At 42.1% G+C, this 22,753-nt stretch overlaps 1 protein-coding gene across 11 annotated transcripts in view; it reads left to right on the forward strand.

Annotated features, from left to right (window-relative positions):
- LOC308065808 (protein bicaudal D homolog 1) overlaps nucleotides 1-22,753 on the forward strand; it is a 318,237-nt gene that overhangs the window by 7,662 nt on the left and 287,822 nt on the right. Inside the window, exon 2 of one of the 11 annotated variants that reach the window (XM_080392288.1) lies at nucleotides 383-18,234. The exons of the other annotated variants lie outside the window; for them this stretch is intronic. Within the exon in view, the coding sequence (XP_080248414.1) occupies nucleotides 383-490 (108 nt within the window). The 3' untranslated portion in view covers nucleotides 491-18,234. Of the gene's footprint in view, nucleotides 1-382; nucleotides 18,235-22,753 lie in introns of those variants that run through there. 11 annotated transcript variants of the gene reach the window in all.

Below are 22,753 nucleotides of genomic sequence, written 5' to 3' on the forward strand. Positions count from 1 at the left end.
GAGAGCCGTACAGTGCACAGGCACGGCAGCTGCCGAGGGGGGGGGCGGGGGGGGGGGGGGCGTACACACGTCTGCAGCACGCATCTCTAGGTTTTGGGGGGGGTTATGCTACCTTAGAATGGAACTGCTTACATATTTTGCAAAGAGAAGAGGAGGTGTCACACGGGTCTTCCAAATTTGAAAGGTATCCTTTCGTTCTACAAAAATATATTGCTGTATAAAAGGAACAGAAATTCTGGTCAATTAGAAATTATGAACATAGTCTATACTGAGGGAAGCCACTTAACAAACTTAGATTATATATGTACATATTCTTTTGAATACTAACTGATTCACTTTTAGAAGTATTTTTAATAAAATAAAGGTTTCGTTTTACTTGCAGGTAAATGAGTTATGCTACAGACTTGGTTCAGTGTCCAGAAGAGTTGAAAAAATGATATTTTCAATAAGAATAAAACTGTTTTTCAGAAAAACCTATTCACCTTCTTAAACTTGATCTCTGGCTCCCTACCTCCCCCCCCACCCCCACCCCCCACCCCACCCCCGAACCTATGCAGTAGGCTCAAGACTTTGAAACCAGTAACCACAGGTTGAGAGAGAAAGATCCCTTGATACATAACTTACAGTGGTGTGAAGGCAGGGCTGTTCGAAAGGACCTGGCAGTAATAGAGGAACAGAATTAAGGGGGAAAAGTGCAATGCAGTTTTGGGGTGGTAGAGTGCGTGGGGTGCAATGGTGATTAGCAGAGCTGCAGCTAGCCATTAGCCCATCATAATAACGTAGAAAAGAAGACCGATCAGAAAGCAGGACGACACATGGGTGCACGTGGCCACAGGTAGAAGGGGTAGTGCAAGGAATTCCGTTGAAATTAGTAACAAGAGGGATTAGTCAACATGGTTAGCAGAAATCAAAGATGGGCACAAATTTTCTTCCATGTTCACCTCCTCTTGCAGTCAATGGGATTGCATGCTCGGCAGCCCAGAATGTCTCCCGTGGGGTGGTGCCTTCATGCTGTGCCAACCACAGCATGGAACTGAAGATATCCACAGAGAGAGGAAGAGGAGCAATCCTGTAACTTGCCTGATGCCAGGCAAGAGTGGAGCTTCTCCAGTCCAGGCCCAGAGCTCTCAGTTCCAGAGCTCTCCTTAGCTGCAGGTAGGGCATTTCTGTCCCCCACCTAGGCTGCAAGAGGTTTTTTTTCTTGCTTCTAACCTTCATAGGAGAAGCCACACAGATTCTTCTTGCACATGCAGCCCTGCAAAAGAGAATTTGCTCATATCCCTTCCTGATGCTGTAATCTGTTTTCTAGCTTCTCTGTTACCACCTCCATTATGACGTTTCTCTGAGTGCAGATCACACTCATAACCGAGACATAAGCAAATGGTGCCTCTGATGACACTAGTGAGGCAGAATTAGCTGGTTTGGGCAAATTGTCTTGTGGAGACTTGGGGGGCATAGATTTCGGGGCTGTAGGGTTCCATCTGAAAGCTCTCAAAGTGACGGAAGAAGTCTGAAGGTGGCTTTTTTACTAAGGCTCAGTCCAAGATGTGTGGAGGAGGGTCTTTGCGTACCTTCCCCAGCAGGTCCTATAGAGGGTGGGCTGGACAGCAGCCCGGGTCTGCATGGCAGGACATCAAAGCATCATGACTGACTAGCGGGAGCTCGGAAGACACCCACTACCTCAGCGAGAATCTGTGCTTCTGCTTTTGCCTCCCTACATCTGTAGCCTCTCTGAAGTCATACTGGGGCATAGAAATGAGGCCTCAGGTTTGTGCTGAAACAAGTAGTTTATCCATTCATGAGGAATAGTAGGTGCAAGAGTGTGGGCAGGATTATGTTTAGGACTGTTACCTCTCCTTCTATGGACCTTCTCTGAACAGATTCAGTTACTGCAGTCAAATTTTATTGAGGCAAGTCTTCATTTTTTTAACTGTTTCATTATTAAATTATTGTGTTCTGCTGTTTGGAGCTAAGCAAACAGAGCTGCCCATCTTCAACTACCAAGTCATGTCTTAGCAGTCTAGGATCTGAAGTCTTCTCCTGTGCTTCTTGGCAATTCAAAACTTCAGTGAACTTCAGTGGAGCTTTTTCCATATAGATTGCAATATAGAGCCTCAGCTATATGATTATTTCCTTTCTTGGAGAGTGAGATGGGAGAGTAAGGCCATTATAGGATGTTGAAGTAAAAGCAACTTGCAATACATTACATTAAATATTAATACTTGTACACAGGATATATGCTATCCACCATGCAATATGAATTGTTTTAGTAACCTCTGATGTTTCTTGTGCTGTATTCATAGGTCTCTGTTTTAGCCTAAGACTTCGATGTTTTGGGCCATGAGATTGACGTACATGACAAAAACTTTGAGGTTTTAATCAGTGACCTCATAAAGGCTTCTTCTTCCAAATTAGAGCAGTTAATACACATATAATACACATATGTCCAGAAAAAAACTTGAGACGTCTATCAGCTACCGACCTTATGTTTTCAAAAATGAAATGAATGGCAGGAATGTGAAAAGGTATACTGTGTTCTGTTGACTTTAACAGCTTCCAGTGTTATGAAACAGGGTACTTGTGGTCCTAGGCAAGATTGTAGTGTTAAACAAAACATTATTATTTTTAAAGCTTTATTAATTTTCATAGCTTTTTTTTTCTTTTTTCCAGTCTGTAAATGATATTTCTGTGCCTCACAATTACATCTCACAGGTGGAATTTTGGGCCTTTGCTAAAAACACAATAGTTTTAGGGCCTCTGTTCAGAAAGTTACTTTAGCAGACGTACCTTTTAACCTGCAGTCCATAAGAATGCAGAGAATAAGACTCGTTGCTAGCAGTCATGGGACTGAAGGCAGCCTGTTTTTACTGTCTAGCTGAGTTGGGAGTTTCATTACCAGCACATTTTTTGGAGAACATTTTCTAGTGGTTTTAATCTGTGCTCTTACATGTTCACATTGCATTTGCTGTAAGGATAATGTTTGTTGTTAGTTTTCATTCTTTTAATGAAGTGTAAAATGGCTTCATAAATACCTTCTTGCCTAGGCTATCTGCTGTAGCTGTCCCTGCTTGAGCAGGGGGGATGGATGAGATGATGTCAAGAGGTCCCTTCCAACCTCAGCTGTTCTGTGACTGTGTGATTAGTTACTGTGCACTCGCAGCCTGTAATGTTTTTAAAGGGGAGAAATATCAGTTACATCCAGTCAAGATAAAATGGGGATGGAAGGCAGCTTTGGTATCCAACTCTGCAAGATATTTGGGCTTGGTAAATCCTAAACAGAGATTTCTCTTTGGGAATCAAAGAATGACCATAGCAGCTGAGCAGACCCCCAGGTTCCTCTCCTTGACTCCCTCTCTGACTAACTCAGGCAATATCTCACTTGGCTTCTTGGCTTTTATGTATTTCATTCTACAGAGACAAACTCTTCCACTGGATTACACATAGCACTGGCTATTTGATTTCCAGGTTTGTTTGGTGCAGTTTGGTATTTTCTTTACTTTAAACCATTGGTAAATTATTTGAAACCAGGCTATGGGTAAGCAGCCCTATCCATGGCAGGTCAAAATTTCTTGTTTTCTTTACCTCACAGAGATGTTGTAACAATGATTATGAAGTACTTAGTTTACTGATAGGGCTTCCACAAACACTTCTGGGTCTGTGACTGAAAAGGGTTTTTGAGGACTAGAGCCAAAGGTCTCTTCTGGTACCTTCCTTTCTGTTCTGCTCTCCCCTGCACTGCTTTAATGCAAGTGACTCAGGCTCCATCTCTCCTCTCTTCTGACATGACGCTGCCCCTCCAGCTCCCCCACTGTCCTCTGAAGCCTCTCATGCCTGCTGCTGGAGTCACCTCTGCCTCTTCCATCTTTGAAGTGTGCAGCTGGTGGGACTTCTCTGGATCCAGAAAGGGCAGAAGAGGGGGAGGGTTCTTATCCCAAATATGACCCTGTTACATGGGGATTGTTCTACATCCCTGTCTGCGTCACTGGATGCTTAGGAAAGTGTGAAGCAACTCATAAATCCCAATGAGGTATTCTCCCCAAAGATGAATGTGACCAAGATATATGACTTGGGAGCTGTGAACTGGTGCCATCTCAGTATATCTTTACACCTCCTTCCGGTGCCACCGTCTGTGGGCTTGTGCTGGGCGAGGCTGAACATTTTCAGCATTTCATCCTCATCTCAACACTTTGTTCTTGGTGTCTGTTCATGTTCTGTCACTCAGAAAGGCTGTGCTGCCAAGGAACCGGCTCAGAGATGGGGACAGGGCAAGGGTGAGCGAGCTGCAGACCTGGAGGGACGGTACTCAGATACTCTCTACAGCGTGGCCTCCTTCACAATGCAGCCAACACTACCTCTGTCTCTAAGGCATACACTGCTAATGGAAAAGCAGTTCATTCTGGGAGGTGCACTTATAAACAATGCCTTTGTGAGATCCAGCAGCCACTTGCAAAGCTTTCGTTCAGTTATTACAGGCTGGGGACTGACTGGCTGGGGATCTAGTCTATAGCAAAGGGTTTGGGGATCCTGGAGGACAGCAAGCTGGACATGGGCCAGCAGTGTACCCTGACATTGAAAAAGTTGACAGCATCCTGGCCTGCTATTAGTGGAAACATAGCCAGTAAGCAAAGTGATTAATCGCTTTTAAACTGGCCCTTGTTAGACCCCACCTAGAAAACAGCATCCAGTTTTGGCCTTCCCTAATACAAGAAAGACACTGATAAACTGGGTTCAGTGGAGGACCATCAAGAAGATGAAGAGCTGAAGCACTTGTCCTGTGAGGAAAGGCTGGGGGGGCTGAGCTCGTTCAGGCTGGAAAAGAGAAGGCTGTGGGGGACCCAGCAGCAGTTGCCCATACCTGCAGGGAGGTTATTGAGAAGACAGAGACAGGCTCTTCACAGCAGTGGATGGTGGGAAGAGAGGAGGCAGAAGAAGTGACAGAAACCGAAACTAGAGAGGCTCAGACTGGATTTAAGGTAGAACTGTTTCTCCTTGAGCACAGGCAGTGCCACAGGTTGCCCAGAGAGGTTGTGCAGTCCCCTTCCGGGGGGGTTTCAAGCCCCAGCTGGATACAGCCCTAAGGAACCCCGCCTGAACTCGGAGCTGACCCTGCTGTGAGCTGGAAGTTGGACTGGAGAAGAAAGGAGGCAGACAGCAAGGGACCTTGGACGATGCAAGGTAGGGGGTAGGATGCAGGATAAGATGCCCACTGTGCCCAGTTAAATTCCAGTAGCAGCTTGCTGTGAGCAACCCAATATGTAACAGCATGCTGCCTGGAAACAGTGACCATTAGCAGAGCCATAGCCTCACTTCATGCTTGAATTTCATTTTCTCTTGCCTGTCATTAAGCCTGCGTTGGCCTGGGGTTACTAAGGGTGCAGTTTGATGTCAGCAAGACAACCCTACATCTCCCTTTGTCATTCGTGCTGGTGTTCTGGCTTTCAACTGTTTATACTGTCACACCAGGGTAGAAAACTGACCTCAGTTAAAAATAACCGAGGAGGGGGTGTATGCTGTCTGTAACCCAGATTGGTTGCATGATCTGGTTCACAATGCTTTCCCGTAAACTGTTTTACCTGTATTGCCAGAAAGTCAGCACAAGGATAGAAATGAATGCTGAGGAAAGGGGAACGGTAAACAAAAAAACATTTTTTTTTTTAAATCTGCTTAAACAGGTACTGATGTTACAGGAGATGCTGATCAAATTATGGCAGGATCGCTTCCTCTAAGAGGAAATGAATCCTCTGCACTATCCTACAGAAAGCATAAGCAGCTGAAATCATCTTAAGGGAAATTAGGGCTACTGTTTGAGCTTTGGCAGCATGCAAAGAAAAATGTAGATGAACTTTTTTTCCCCCCCCAGAGACCTATATTGCCAGTTGCTCTCAGTAATTGTGTTGCATCCTTATGAGCCAGTACATGTGATTTTAGTCCTCCTACACTAGCCAATCCTTAAACAATGATAGTCAGCTTTAAACACCGGGGGTCACATACCTGTAAAATAAATCTAAATAGAGTTCAATTTGTTGTCTCCCAATAGCTAAATTATTTTCTTAATTTCACTCTTTCATCTAAAAAAATCTAAGAAATTCCTCTCTAATCTGAGGGATTCTGATTGAATCAGTCAGTCATCTGGGTTGAACTCCTCAGAGATAACTGGAAGTTGCAATTAGATTTTGTGTCATGAAGAAGTTAATTTTCCATAGATTTTCTAGAAAATGGTGGATTAGTACCAAATCTGAAGTGACTGACCGAGGTGTTAATGGGTGAGCCAGACATTATTATTGTGAACTACTTCCTGTCCAAGGCTCAAAAATGTAACATTAGGGCTCACTGAGGAGATTTCAATATAAAGGTCCACATCTGTTTGTAATTAGGCCTTTTGTAATGGATTTAAAAAAAAAAATGCTGCCATCTTTCCATCTTCCTTTAGGTGAAATATTTTTCCTTCCATTCTGCATTGCACTGTGGATTTTCTTTCTAAGTGGTATGCATGCAGTCTGTACGCACATCAGTCAGGTTGAACACTTGGCTTTATTGAAAGTGCAACTAGGGACAAAACACTGGTGGAGAAATAAGGTTTGGCATAAACCAGTAATTTGTGAACATTTATCATGGTAAAACGAGGAGCATTCTCAAAGTCAGAGCAGATTTGCAGCTGAGTGACTTTTATATACCTTATGCAGTTGGCAGTTGGAGGAAAATACATGAAAGATCATATTTTTCTGGATGCATTGAGGGCTTCTAGAAGAAGAGCTTTCTTCTTGGAACAACCTCTCAGTTTTCCAAATGAGCTCAAATACATTTGTTCTTCAGCACCTCATTTTCACTCATGTTTTTGCATTGTTCAGCATATGGACAATGGGAATAAAATCTTCTTCCTGTATCCCTCATGGCTCTGAAACATTGTAGGGCTTTGGCTGCACAGTTGCCTTTGCTATAGATTTCTCTTCCATATTTGTCTGATACCTGAGGGGATAATGTTTAATTCAATACAGTTCTGTACTGTCCATTTTTTTATTTGGGATGATTTAAATTTATAATGGCAGAGACTGAAATGCATGCATTCATTTCTGCTGAACTGTCTTACATTGGTGGTGTGACTTTCATAGCCCTGTTCCTTCCCCTTTTCCTTGTGAACTCAACAACACTATTTTATGGGGAAGGAGAGAGGGTATCTTCTGGATGTAGAGGAATTGATATGGCATGTAGAGACATGAATGTGCCCTTTGTCCCTTTATCCACTTGCATCACTAGCAGCAGATGATTGTGGGGAGAAACCTGCAATTTTTTATACTGCACTGTGAAAGCAGTCCATGATTTCTACCAGCTACAGATGGAAGTAGTTAGGGCTAGCCAGAAGGTGAAAAATGTGTCTCAGCAAGGGCAGGTGCCTAAAGCTGAAGCAAGCAGGTAGAAATTAAGCTAGATTGCAGATTAGTGTTTTAACAGTGACTCTACTTCTCTGCAGAGGGTAGTATTAAAAATAATTTTGGGATTATAATATTTGTGTTTCTGAATTTCTTTTACTATCAAAGCTTAATTAACTTAATAATTAAGAGACAAAGCAGGCCACTGTCCTAAATCTATGATTTTGGAACAGACCTGTGAAAACTATTAACACCAAAAGGCTTTCACTAAGAGTGAAATTGGTCCACTGCTGTTTTCTGCATCTCTCATGAGGCTCATCCCTCTCTGTCTGTAGCCGATCATTTTCTGCCTTTCATTCTTGTACAGCATTTGTCTCCTGTCCATGGTGGTGTGTGTACTTTCTAATCTTCTTTTTTTCAGTCTTTGCCCTACATCTTAATTAGTGTTGATTTGCTGCTCTGTAAGACATGGAGATGAATTGTTTATGTTAAAGACCCTTTTCATCATTGTGTGAATGTAAGAAATCTGGCCGTTTGTGGCAGCCTAGACCTTCCATACCATGTTCAGGTATTGTGATGACTTGAAGGAATCCCGGAAATACTTAGAAATGTTGTTTTAACATGGGCTGAAAATGCAACAGCAGAGGATTTATCAGCTCTGCTTTGTAGCACCCTCACCATTAAAATCATCCTTGGAAAGATCACTTTTAAGGCAGCTTTAAAATTGCATTGGCCGCATGTGTGCACAGGAAGGAGATACCTTTTCACTTTTTTCACCTTTTTTGTGTTTTGCAAAAATCAACCCTTTTTTTTTTTTTAAAAAAAAATATTGTCTGGTTTCTGGGGTTGTTTGTTTATGTAACCCCAGACAGGAAAATCGATGCCCAATGAGGTTACATTAATGCACTTAGTCCTTGGGATCAGCACTGGGAGTGAGGCCCATTATCCACACAGTGCTGCCATACCCTCTCCATCGCTCCTGCTCCCCTGAATCATGCCTAATTTGCCTCTGTGCTGTACAGCTGTGTTAAATCCATCTACACAGCAAGCAGTTTTCCAGTGCTAGCACTAATATATACAATACTGTGGTTAACCAAGAAGCATAAAAGGCATCCTCAGTCACCTGAGTTAGTCATCTTGCACTTCAATCAATCACTTCTGGGGACATTTCAAATAAATTATATAAACTTCATTTTTCCTTCCTGTTGTTCTTCATCTGAGTTTGTTCATTTTTAATTTTGTGACCTCTCACAGCTCACAGGTGACATGCAGTTAGCAGGGGCAATGCCAAGAATTCAGTATACCCCTCTGGGAAGTTTATCCACACCAAACAGCTTTCCTTGGTTCCCCTAGTCCTCTGGATGGATTCAAATGTGAGTGTACTGAGAATGAACTGTGAAGGGCTGTTTGTCATCACTGACTAATCCATGGCGGGAAGCTGGAAGTTGTTAACAGTTGCAGTTATAACTTCTGTTTTGGATACTTAAGAGAAGGAGAACCAGCTCCTAGTAGTTGTAAAGCTCAGACAGGAAGATGGACAAGGACCAGCAAGCCTGTAAGTATAAATATAGGAATTTGGGTCAGGCAAAGGGAACAGGTGGCTTGGTGAAATAATTCATTTATAAAAGCTTGGCTGTTGGCCAAACATGAACACAGCATGATCTGGATTTAATCTTGCTCAGGACTGGAGTCTTGACTACTCACATCTGCAAGGCAAGATGCAGGATGCCAAACGGCACTGAATCCTGGCCAGCAAGACAGAGTTCTCAAACTTTTGACGTTTGAGTTTTAACAGAGCTAGAGCATTTGGTAGGGGGGGGTACATGGGGAGTTCACAATTGGGTTAAACTGTCTGTGTAGGCATAGGCTCTGATTCTCAATTTGACAGCTAATCCAGGATACTTAACAACTATTGTCCGACTTGAATCTATGATTCCTCTTATTCAAAATGTGCTCTCAATAGCTTGTCGTTTGTATAATTCATAGTATTAATAAAGGCAAGTTGCATTTTTTTAGGTGGATGGGAGAAGTTTTTTGAATATCCTGAATACCCCACAGAGTTTTTACAAAGCATTAAAAGGTTGTGCTGTTCTGGATAGTTCCAGGTGTCTGCACAGCAGTGGCAAACATGCAGAATTCGTCCAAGTTTAGTTGAGGAGAACAGCTGCATTCAGTCCTTTCTTTCTTTGACAACTGCATGTGATTCCCACCTACAAACAGTTAGGAAAGGTTTTATTTAAGCATCTCATGTGAAGAATGCTATCTCTAACAATATACCCTATATTCAGGGTTGGGCCTCAGGGTCATTTATAGCAGGTATGACTTGAAGACTAACGCTGAAGTCCTGGCTACTTGGGTAAATCGAAGATAAAACGGGGCAATGATTTAATTGCCAAGTCTGTGCCCACCGCCTGCTGGCAAAGAGCACTGTCATCAAGAAATGTGTTATAAACTGAGAGTTCAGGTTTCTTCCCACCAAAGAAGGGAGAACTAGCATATCTATAATTACTGGCTCTCAAACAAGTAATCTTATTCTTGCAGCTTAGTAAATTGTCATAACTCTGCTGAGCTTCAGTAACTGATCTTGTGCATGCACTTGGCTAGCCCCAAATTTGTAAGGGCAAGGCAAAAAAAACCCAAACAAACCCCAGCAGAAACCTGAAGGAAAAAGTTGTCAGCTGACGGGTATCTTCCATCTGCAGTAAGCTAAAAATGTGCACTAGATCAATTACTAATCCATAATAACTCAGACATAAAGCTGGCTCCCTGGTAACAAATTTTTAAGTAAAATGTAAGGATATGGTAACAAGGACTCCTCTGTGAAATAAAGTGTATGATATATAACTATATCTAAGAGAACCAGTAGTCAGATGGAATATAATTGTGTATACCAATATGGGAGATGGAGGCATTGTGATGTCTGTTAGGAGTGCATTACTCTGGGCATCAGGCAATTCCATTTCTTGGGCCTTAGGTAAGTTGGGGGTTTTTCTGCCACTTAAGGACTAATGGTTGCCATCTGATAATAAGAAAACTTTCACTTAAGATGCTGTAAGCTTAGCTGTGTAAAAATAGTAGCAGATCTGGAACAACACAGTTGAGTGATAACATTTTTTTCCAAATGTGCTGAATTTGAAGTTACAGCGATGCTATAAATTCTTAGATGCTTACTATTCCTAAAATAAAATCCATATTAAAGTGATAGGACTGAATGATCCAATTTAGATACCTGGTCATTTGCACCCTAAAGTCTGTATTTTTAGTTATCATGGAAAACATTTGGTTTGCTTTATTAAGCAGGCTGAGCAGCCTTGTATTGAAACCGATATGACTTCTTTTTGCCCATATACTTTGAAATTACAGATCGCACTTGTCTGAGGGACTACATGTGCGTTTTGAGATGCACATTTAGGATCCTGGCTTTAAACTTTTTTGCTGTAGTTTATTTAATGCTGCTTCATGACTTGTGATGTCAAGTATTTTCTGTTTTCTTGCTTGTGGAGAGTTATTTATTCCAGAACAGAAAATGCAGTGATGCCTTGAGTACAGCTTTAGCACTTGGTGTTAGAAAAGTATTTTACTCACTGTTCCTTGGGCTGACATTAGAGACACTCGGTCATGCCTGTTTTATAGCTGTTGAATTTGCTTTTGTAGCAGATTAGACTGATGAAAGATCTAAAATGAGCATATAGGCCTTGTTTGGGTATAAATAACCCTTTCCCTGGGTATAACAGGAAGAGCTGCAGTTGAAGACCGTGCTGTACCATTTTTATTCTGTTAAGATCTCTTATTTGCAAGGTTCTTCTTGAAATGTGCCCCCTGGTTTCTTTACCAGTGAGCTTGAGTTAGGCACCCACAGGTGAAGCTGGACTGGGTACTGATTTTCTTGCTGCCAAGGATCTGCTTGTTAATTATTCCACTCTGAAGAAGTGGGTTTGGAAAAGGGGATCCTGAATTCTGCCCCAAAACCTTGTGGCAGACTCTTCTCCTGCCAGGTTCCCCAGCTCAACTGTTCCCTTAGGAAAGCTCTCTGGTTAAGAGTGAAATGCCTCTATTTCAAGTCTTTTATCACTTACATTTTTAGCAGAAAGTAATCTACTGCTTGGAAAGGACTCCAAAATCTGATAAGCAACAATTTTAGGAGCTTGCAGTCCAACGCTTTGTGCTGTCTGTGGAGAAAGGAATTGCAGCTTTGCAAGTGACAGTATTATGAATAGTCAAGCACTTACCAAAGCATTGGCACTGGATGGATGTGGGGGAAAAGCCAGAGGGAGTGACTCAGCATGACCTTGGCTGCAGCCGGAGGGATGGGTCTCAGCCTGGGAGGGATCCAGCCTCAATGGCCATTGACATTGGTTGGGGTCTTCATCGGGAAGAGCCTCTGGTGAAATAAAATTCACTTGAGTAACCACCACTGGTATGTGTATGACAGGTGTCACATGTACATAGTAGTAATGAAGGCATCAGCATACACAAGGTTGTAGTTATTAAAAGCTAATTTTATTAGGAAACAGGTCTACTTCTTTGTTTTCCTGTGAAAGAACAGACCGCACTCCATTAAAGTGAAAACATCCTGACAAATCAAAATACTGCTTATTTCATGAGCTGTTGTTTTGCCTACTAAGTCTCAGCAGGGTGGGATAAATTGTTATTTGTTGCATGACAGCAGTACCTGGAGATTCTGCGATGCCTGGCATAATGAGTTTCAGGCATATAAATAAAAGGTTAGAGAGTTTACAGTGGAAATAGACAGCCTAGTCAGGGATTTGCTATTAAGGAATAATAAAGGGCATTTACAGATGAGTAATGGAGGCCCAGAAGCTGTGGAGGGATACGATGTTCAGCCATAATTTCATAGGAAATCTGTGGGTAAATCACAAAGAAAACACAGATTTTTCTCAGATCTAATCCAGTCATTTATCTTCCAAAGATCCTTCCATTTTAAAAAGCTGGTCAACCAGAAAACCAAAGCAGTGAACTGCCTGTGCTCTCTGACCAGTGTGTGCACTGGCAGTACCTCGCGCTGGTGCCAGTGTGACCAGTAAGGCCATTTAGAAAAGGTGTTGCTGGTAGTTTTGCTACTGTTACACGGTCAAAACCTAAGGAAAAATGAGAATGAAAAAGTTACGGAAACCTCTATTGTTTCTTAATTCATTATCTGGCAGCATTTCAGTGGTGAAACCCTTGTCTTTAGAGGCCATCGGTAGCTCTTCACCTCCATCCTGCCCCCTGTGGACACCCCCCCCCCCCCCCCCCCCCTTCCCCTTACTTTTTGTGGTCCTTCTCCCACATACTCTGGTGATCCCGGAGCACATGGGAACTACTCGGGATCCCAGAGTACATCGCCACCTCTCACCCCCAGCTGCCCTTTTTGCTCTGCTCTCTCCCCCTCTGGAAGCTGACCGCTGCTGGCTGCCATCCCAGTATTTGTAGCAGTCTTCCCAGTCCTTCCCACTTAGCCCTTTCCAAACCATGACTCTTTGATGTGACTGAGATTTTCACATCAGCATTTACTAATCCCTAAACAGCTGGTTGAAACGCTTCATTTTTCTTTGGTCTTTCCCCACATCTAGTTGTTCATTGCGGGGGGAGGCCGAATTCCAGCCGCCTCTCCTGCAAGGAATGCATCTCGCCTCTCCTCGCCTGTCCCTGGGTAGCCTGGCCCCACAAAGCACCCCTTGTTCCTATTGCTGCATGGGGAGCAGTTAAACGACACACTTCACTGTGCTGGGCTCCGGCGTGTGGGATGCCCTTCATGATGAGAGTATGTGGGAAATCTTCGTTGAAACCTGAGGCATGACTTTTGCAGTTCTTTGGCTGGCCAAAATCTCACAGGGTGCGTTGAGCACCACATCAGGCTCCTTGCGGAGCTGGCAGCGGTTAACGTGGAGCTTGGACGGGGAGTTTGTAGAAAGCGGGTTCTGTGGGGCAAGGGCTGCCGTTGCCCGCCTGTTTGTACTGAATGAACACAGTGAGCCTCTATTCTTGGCCGGGACAATTAGGTTCTATGGCAATATGAGTAATTACTGATAATAATGGGGCCTCCTCTGTGGATGGGCTGTTAGAAATAATTTCCTTCTGCCAGTTGCTTCTCTAGAATGTGGTTTTGAACTTTGAGATCCCGAAAGAGATAATCGAAACACAAGCAACTGTCACAAACCTTTAGCTTTGTTTGCATAGGCAGTGATGGAAATTCCCAAAACTAAATTGTCAGATGGCTCGCTGGTTTGTGCATCTTCTTGCAGCAAGCTCTTATGCAATGGAACCTTGTTTGATTAAAGACCCTTTTCACTAAGGGTGGGTTTCAACTGTTGCTATTTTTAATAAGGGGGAAAGAAGCAAAATCATGCAAAGCAAACCACTGATTCCTGTTTTTGTGTATTCGATTCACTTACGGAGCACGCAGAATTAGCCGTGCTGTGCACTGCCAATACACTGCCATCACAATGATCCAACTGCTGCAACTGCAAGAGGTAAGCTCTTGTTTCCAGGTGTGGTTTATGAGATGATGGTGGTTCTGAATCCTGCCTTCACCCACACTACAGCTTCGGCCCAAAGGCATGATAAAGCATTTAGTTCCTTTGGCATGTCACAGCCCTTCAAGAGCCGTTCTTAATCCCCTTTGCAGGAGGGGCGGCACCTGGCCTACAGGTGGCCATTTAGAGAGCCTAGTGAGCCGTGGTAGAAAAATGTAAGGAATGATGTAACACAGGTCCTCCTGTCCACAGGGTTCATCGAGGTCTGCAGGCTCCTTCTGTCCATCTTCCCCACATGTAAGGGAAGCTGAACTGTAGAGGCTTTCAGAGACCTCTTCCACAACTTTTTTTGTAGCCTTTGTCAGAACTCTGCCAAAAAAAGGCATTAATGACTTTGAAACTTAAAGTTAGGTATCCAAAGGTACTTTTTTCCTCCACATTTTTTATGACTAATAAAAACCTTATTCCTTCAGTGAATGCAAACATGACTTTTTCAGGAAGCTGACAGCGGGTGATGTGATGGTGATGATCAGTATGACTGAGAATGTCACATTGTAGTTCAGGGGTTTAGAGTACTGAGCTTCCAGTAAGATATGCAAGGATGCTAATTGTCCTTGGTAGATTGTGCTAGTGAGGAGGATAGTAATTTCTGAATTTTTTTTTTTCAATCCCTGATCTGTTTCTACTCTGGTAACCATAGTAATTAAGCTACAGTTTTGTGGTTTTAACCTATCCATGACCAAAACCTCTTCTGGTACCAGCTTGGTATAAAGATCAAGTTGTGGGCTGGAGCCAAAGGCACTGGTACTAGTACAGAATGCAGTTTTAATCTGTACTCATAAGGTATGCAGAGCCAGGTACAGCAAGTATTTTTTCATTATTTTTTTTTTAAATAAAAATATTGGGCTCCATGACAACACTGTGAATTATGATCTGAATTCTCTGCTGCTGCATGATGAAATCAACAGAATTATGCTAGAGAAGAATTTGGTCCTTCATAGCATTAAGTCACACAACTCTAACAGTGACTGTCATGATGATGTTTCCAGAACTATAAAGTGTTTTGGTGGGAGGACTTGGCAGCATGCTGGAGGTACTGGTGACTCAGTGGGCAGTGCTCTGCCTTTTGAGTCAGAAATGAACTACTGCTCCAGCAATGCAGTTTGCAGTTTGGTTTTTGTGTTGTTCTTATGAGATGTAAACTCATTTGTTTTCATAAAATTATTTAATATTAATTTTTCAAAAGGAAAATTGGTATTCTTGCTGCTTTTTTGTTAATTTAGTATTGAGATAGCTACCCCTCACTTTTTACAGAGCTGGTAGGAGAGATTAAGCACCTTTGCAGTCTATATCCTTCAGTCAAATTTGGTCATAATTAGCCAACAGATTCCAAGTTATTAGGAAAGGTGAGACTTTGAGAGCCCATAGGAAACAGGCTAAGACTTGCTGCTTGTTGTTTGTCCTGGATAGATAGGTCTAAGTTTGTGTGATAGGTCTAACTTTGGTCACCTTCCATGCTGAAAGGCATCCCAGTGAGGTTTAAAGCCAAATTCCTTTCTCATTTTCAGGTTCGGCATCTACTTGCAGAAAGGATATTTTCTTCTGTGATAGCTGTGGGAAGGCAAAGGGCAGCTGCACAAGTGTCAGCTTTTACAAACCAGGCGGCTTCTTACACTGGAACAGATAAGAGCAGAATTTGGCCCTCATAGCTAACCTAGAAAGTTGTACCTTTTGCAAATGTTAGCTGATCTAATATATTTTAGAACTCCCTCCAAGTGAACAAATGGTCTGCCCGCCAAATTCCTGACTTGGACATAAGAAGGAAAGGTAGGCACAGCAGTCCCCAAGTTAATCACCTGTTAGTATGTCGCGGTACATAGTTCAGAATCTGTTCAACATAACTTGAGCTAAGGGACCACCAGAAACATTGTCTAGCTAGTCTTTTTCTTGAATACTTATATTAAGAGTTATTATGAAAATGCTAAAGAAGTCTAATTTTAAGCTATGCAAGCTGGGGTTGGGGAGCTGAGGAGCTTCTATGCTACATAGTTCATGCAAGACTATTTTACAGGCTATGTCTGAAACCCACAAACTGTAGAAGCAAATGAAATAAATTGTGCACTTCAGAGATCCACTTTACTTCCCAAAGTATCAAATAGATAAGGTTCCTTTAAAAGGCTTAGAGAAGCAAGGCCTTTTAAAGCAACATTAAGCTAGCAAAGAAATATATGGTGTTGGGCAAAAGAGCTCCAGGTGGCCAGACTTGAGCAGGGGGTTGGACCAGGTGACCTCCAAAGCTCCCTTCCAACCTCAACCACGCTGTGAGTCTGTGTGTCTAAGTAAAGGAGTTTTTAAAGCTGGCTTCAAAACTCCAGGTGTACATGCGAAATTCATGGAGGATCTTTGCTTCTGCATTTGAATTCCCCCATCACTTTCACAAAGGTGAATTAAAGCAAGAGATCAGATTTATAAAAGGAGCATGTCACCGAAGAAGGCTGCACACTTGATTGTCCCCAGCAGTATTAGCTTGAAAAAAACATGGAAGAGCTCCTGACCTAGCTGGAACTGGGATGCAGGTGTTAGATGAGCACAGCACACTAATTTGGTTTTGTTTGTATGATCACATTGCTAAAGATTTGTCTAACCAGATCTTGGATGAAGTGATCTGGGCTTGCTATTTTTCCTCTTAACTTTATCCAGTAAGAAGTGTAGTCTAAATATGAAACTTCTATGTATGCAGGCTTCTAATCCCAGAGGAACAGATGTCATTAAGAGGGTAGATAGATGCTCATGAAACAGCAGGACACCTGCAATGTACACCTTCTCCGCTGAGCTGCACCGGGTTGCATCTGCCATGTCTGTAAACCAAGATCTTCTGTGGGATCTGACCCAGGACTGCCAGGAGCAAAGGGAGAGAAAATGGAGAATACTGGTTCTCTGTCCCCCAAAAGCAAACAACAACAACTGAACAGCAACTGCCCTGTCCTCTCAATTTATGTAGGTATATAAAGGTCAGCAAGAACTGGAAAGAGATGGCATCTCAAGCAAAAGTAAAAATCTTACTGTTTGCAGCAATCACTGCTATATTTGTGATCACAATAATTTTGGTAATAACGTTAAACTTCCATCTGTGACTAGCTGAAATGAAACAGTTTCTAAATTAAGCTTAAAATAATTTAAAATAAATTGCAGTATTTCCTTTCAGTTCTATTGGAAGCCTTTTTATATTTCCCAGGCTGTCTCAATTTTGTCTACATGTCTGTCATTCAGAGTAGGCAAGTTTTACCTTCTTTGTAACAGAGGTACAAAGTAGTTTGAGAAAGCATGGGGGGAAAATGTTTGCAGTAACTGTTCATTTCAAATTAAAATATGATGTGCATCTTCTGCAACAGTTTTTTTCTTTGTTTTGTCCATAATTTCCTGATTTTGGCCGTAATCACATACAATATTTCTGAAATATTTCTCCTGTCTGTAAATACTTCTAGTGACTTGTGAAATTACAGTGAACTGCATTGCAAGATGTTATATTTTATGATAGCCTTTGTAAGATGTGCTAGTGCTCTGTAATGTAACAGAGGACAAGAAAGCAGCAGAAAAATGGTTCTAACTTAGAGCTGGTAAATTCAGCTGCCTCTGTCGGAAAGCTGTGTTGTTTCATTGCTGAAGTTCTCACCCCAAAATAATTTATTCAGTTATTGCAGGCTTTGTAATATTGACATTTTAGTAGGGCATTTCTATGTAAATATTTAATTTCTGCGTAGTGCTGTATACCTGTAGTAATTACCCTGGTTTAAAGAAGTCTTGTTCATAATTTATGAATGACACAGACATTCCCACAAGTTCTGAGTGTTGAAGTCTTTTATTATAGGTATACACAGACAGTCATGAAGAAGCTAATTTTAAATTCATACAGATTCAGTATTGCATAAAGTGACAGTTTTTACTCCCAAAGATGCAATGAGATGTTTGGGACAATATGTCTACATAAGTACATGGTGTCTGGTGGTGGCTACTGCTGCATCGCTGAATGCCTTACTGGAGGTAAAGTCATCCGTGTGCTGTTAGGGCTGGGTCCCCCATCCTCTGGATTAAGCAGTATCTAAAGAGCCATTGCATTTCGATGACATTTTTTCTAGAGAGAGCACCTCAGTGTAAGAGACTGGTTTGATGCATTTAAAGAAAACCAGGCTGACCTGGTTTTCTGCATGATTGGGGTTTACAGGAATGAATTTGCAGCAGTCCAAAGAAAGCAGGTATTCTCACTCTTCCTGAAATCCCACCAGGAGCGCACAGGGATAATTGAGCCTGCAGTCATACATATTCCTCCTGCTGTTGTTTCACCAGAGTAAGGGATAACTGCCTTTACCTATTGATCTTCCTTTTCTCATTCCTCAGTGACGTGCGGAATTAGACTCTATAACTCGCAAGTTATAAAGTAGGTATGTTTATTGCGCGCAGATGCACGGTGGATCGCTCCTCCACAAGCGTGCATACCTGAAGTGAAGAACCATCTCACATTTATACAATAAAAGAAATGAATATTCAATTAATGCCTAAACATATTGGTTACCTAAACCCGCTTTCTCTCGCTTCGTATGTTAATTAGCTTATCAGTCCATTGCCTGGAATGTGGTGGTCTTGCAGGTTTGTAGGTGATTCATGTTCTTGTGACCATCTGATCTTCTTCAGCAAGGAAAGGTGATTCATGTCCTTGTGACCATCCAATCTTCTCCAGCAAGGAGACTTAGCACTCCCTCCCTCTAGATAGCATTTGAATGTCTCTCATCTTTTCTCATTCTCTTTTAAATAGCCCCTTTGTTAGAGAAAGAAGGGCAGGCGTCTCCCCGTCTCCCCTTTGTTAAAGGAAGAAGGGCAGGCGTCTCCTCAAAAACTGTAGCTGTCTCCTCAGAGCTGTGTGCCTATGTGACCAGACACCGCACCCATGACTAGTCACCGTACCCACATTCCTGAGTAGACATATACAATCACAGTCGGTGTTAAGCGTCCCCATTTCACACTATTACTCCATATCACTCAGTGCCTGCTACTGGTTGCCTGATTGCTCCCTCATGCAGTTCTGGAAGAAGCATGTGAAAAGGATGGTCTACAGCCCTTAACCACTGAGATTTAGTGATATTTATGTGCAAGAGAGAAATGTAAGGGATTCCTTTTTTTTGTGGGCTTGGCGTAGCAATAGCATCAGGTGAGAAATAAAATAGGTCATAAAGGAGAAGGGAAAGGAGGTAAGTTTTGAGGGGTAGGGATGTCCCATGGTTACAACAGAGAAGCCATGTGGAACCTGATTAAAAAGCTATAGATTGATCCTAAACAATACTCAAGGAACTATTCCCCTGCCTTAGTTTTCGCAGCAGCGTTGGTAACTATTTTTATCTGTATGTTTCCACTGCTGTGCAAAATGCAGCTTGTTTTGAAGGCTTTAGGCAGTCTCTCTGGTTCAGCTGTGTGTCCCAAGGCAGGGCCAGCTCAATACAGGCCAGCTGACAGCACAGGAGCTGTGATTAAAGGTATGCTGTGGCTCAGGGTCTGCTGTGTTTGTTTTGGAGGTTTTTGATGCTTCAGGGAGGTCAAACAAATAAATAAACAATCCTGCCATGTCTGCAGTAAAGAAATGAGATAGACTAACTCCCAGCTGCCTGCTCTGCTCCTGTGCTGGACTTTAACCTCCCCATGCTGAAGGGATGCTGCAGTCACAGGGAGCAGTGCTCTGGAGCGTTCGTTCCTATTACAGATGAAAATAGGTTACTACTATTTACTACTATTTACTAATGCTGTGGGTGGTAAATTTTGCTGTCTCTTGGAGTTAAAGTTGTTGGGTCTGTCTGCTTCTTAGTCCTGGGCTTCTGAGGCTTCTAAGAAGGTTATACTGCTTTATTAGTACTGAAATTATTAAGACCTATTTTCTTTTAAGAGACATGGGGATACCTAAGGAGAGTGCTGGGCTTGGTTTTGGCTTGAAGCTGGGTAAGTGCCAGGGCAGTAGGAATTAACTGGGTGGGATGTCTGTGGGGTGGTCTGGGGAGTCATTTTAGGGCTGTGGCTTGTGCATATTGTGGGAGACAAAATGTGCGTTTTTATCAGTATGTATTTATCTGGCTTTGTACCCCTCCCCATGTGGTCAGAAATGCTCTGCACGCAGGCTGCGGGAGCTGCCTAGCAGTGAGCAGCACCTCTCTTCCCTGTGTGTCTTTGCCTTGGCTGTGTGAAATGTGCTGCTTCTGCTGAGACATCCTGAAAGATATCAGCATTGTCTCATCCATATTCGGGTAAATAAGGTCTTAAATACTGCTCTTTCTTCAGTTCTACGATTCTAGTAGCTCACCTATGGAGATATAACTGAGGTGGTAACTGGGCTTCTGGATTCCTTTTTTTCTGAGGGCATGTGAGAAGTGGTGAGTTCAGTGTGAATTTCAGATCTATTGGCAAGTAGTTGGGAGTGATATTCAGAAAAGTCCGATTTTTTTCTTTTAAACTGGTAGCTCTACCATAAAATTTTAAGCACAGAACCCTAAAACGTCAGGGTTCGGTTCTTCTGAGGGGAAGAGAGGCGGCAGGGGAAGCGAGGGAGACTTGGTAACTCAGATGAAACCGCGCCTTTGTTTTGGTGGCAGTCTTGGTTGATCCCCTGGGCTAACCAAGTGTCAGACGTGGTAGAGCTGAAACACCGACTTCCCTGCTTGTTAGCTGATAATTTCGTGACGTTTCTGTGTTAGGCAGTGTATTAATTTGAACATTTGTAGCCATTCAACAGGAGTTAATGTATGACACTAAATATTTTGAGGGATCAGTGTTTCCTTTTCACTTGCCCTTCTGTATTTTTCTGGCTTAATCTTACAGATGAGGCTTCTGTAATCCTTCAGGTGCTGGATGCGTTGGGCAAAGGGACTTGGGTTTAACATTTAGTGTTATGTACTACCTCTCTTTGGCTGTACAAGAAGTTGGGTGCAGCTTTTCTTTCATCATGGATGGTCTTCAAAGAGATTTCAAATGATACCTCAGGATGAAGTGTCTGTTACAGCTGCAAAGTAGCCTCATTTCTAGGCTTCAAATTCTTATATTATGTGTAGCATGATTACATTTGTTCATGCCTACCTGTATATATTAAATAGGTAAGGCTTGCCTTGAGGGCACCAAGACTGTTAGGTTCAGGATGGTTTCTGCAGAAGAAAGTGGGTGAATGCTTAAAGATACTTAAGAGTTAGTGCCCAACTGCAAATCTCTGTACTAGTTGCTCTGATTAAATGGAAAATATGCTGAAAAAACTTTTCTACAGCCATATCAACACCTATTAAAAATTAATTGTTAATAAGACAGGGTATTCTTCATATAAATGATACCATCAGGTTACAGCTTTGTCTCATTTTCCACTAACTAAACCTGTGTGTTAGACGAGTCCTGTCCTTGCTACTTGCCTGCATGCATGATACTGTTAATAGAAACCTAAAATGCAATTGTTCTTCCGAATTATTGTTTAGAATAAAATGTCAGTGGGCACTATGAAGACCAGTAATATTGGAGGTATGAATTAAATGCAGTTCCATCCTGGTTTCATTTCTATAGTAGCAGGTTCTGCTAAACGCTAGTTAGAAGAAAATTTTTTTTTAATCTCAGGCTTGTTAGTATTTCAGCACTGTTTACTGCATTGTCTAATTTTTTTTTTTCTCCTTCTCAAAAGGTGAGAGGAGAGTTCATCTGCTCAATGTCAACTTTTCTTTGACAATACAAAATACATTTGTTGCTTGACAGGACTTGAAGAAAAAGGATGGATTGTGTGTGTGTGACTGTGGGGGTGTGTTTTCTTCTCTTTCTTTGTGTGCTTTTTTCTTCAGTTGTAGTGGGATCTCAGAGCTCAGGGACTAGAATTAAAGGAGCCCTCCCTGCATGGGTGCAGAAATGTGTCCTCTAAACCAGACATGCTATGACTGTTAACAGAACTGGGATTAACAGAGAACAGTAATTTTCAGGTTTTAGACCTTGCTTCACTTAACTTCCTCTCACTAAAAACAGACATCTAGCATATACTTTTTCAAACTTGTAGTGCTCTGTATCTGTCCTTTAAAACTATCTCTAATGATCACATAAGACATGCTTCTCACTTAGTGTTAAATTACAGATAATTGCTTATGCATGTGTGTTACCTGCCTCCCCCCCGCCCTGCTGTGTCACTTTGGTCTCTTAATTTCTTGCTCTTTAGTAGTTCTGTTCTTTTTTCCAATTACTAGGCTTCTCTATCTCAAGCGTTTGGAGTAAGTTTCTGGGAAACTGCATCATGCACAGCTGTCTAGACTTTCCAAAATATTTCTTTGGCTTGTATTCAGAGACTCCTTTAGTAGCAAATAATTTAGTGGGATTATTTTAGAAGAGAAAACATTTATTCTTTAGCTATTTTTTACATATGTAAAGGCATATTTTAAAATCTGCATTTAGCTTCATGAGTTCTTACAGAAACTAGTTCTCTGAGGCAAGAAACATGAAGGGGAGGGGGTCACATGGCTTGTTGGATTTTTTTTTTTTGGGGGGGGGTAGTTTAAAAAAAAAAGTCTTATCTATCAGTTAAGCTGGAGATCTGTGCTGCAGTGATAGCCCATCAGAAAATGAGCTGTCATCTTGCAATGTTACCATAGGTTACTGCTGTGAATTTTCTTAGGAAGGCAGCACTTTGGTTCAGTATCAAGGAAGCACATTGTAAATATTTAAATCTGTCATTGAAAAAGGAATTCGCATTGCGTGATGGTGAAGTATTATTTCTGCTTTGAAAAGTAATGCCTTCTAAGATGATCTTAAAGGTCTTCTCCAACCTAAACGATTCTATGAATTCACCATGCACATTTGGGAGAGACATTCTGTACACCTCTGTGAGGAATCTCATTGTCTTCCCTTCAGTTCTCTTCA

This window comes from Falco punctatus (assembly GCF_963210335.1).
Source record: "Falco punctatus genome assembly, chromosome: 6".
Taxonomy (NCBI): Eukaryota; Metazoa; Chordata; class Aves; order Falconiformes; family Falconidae; genus Falco; species Falco punctatus.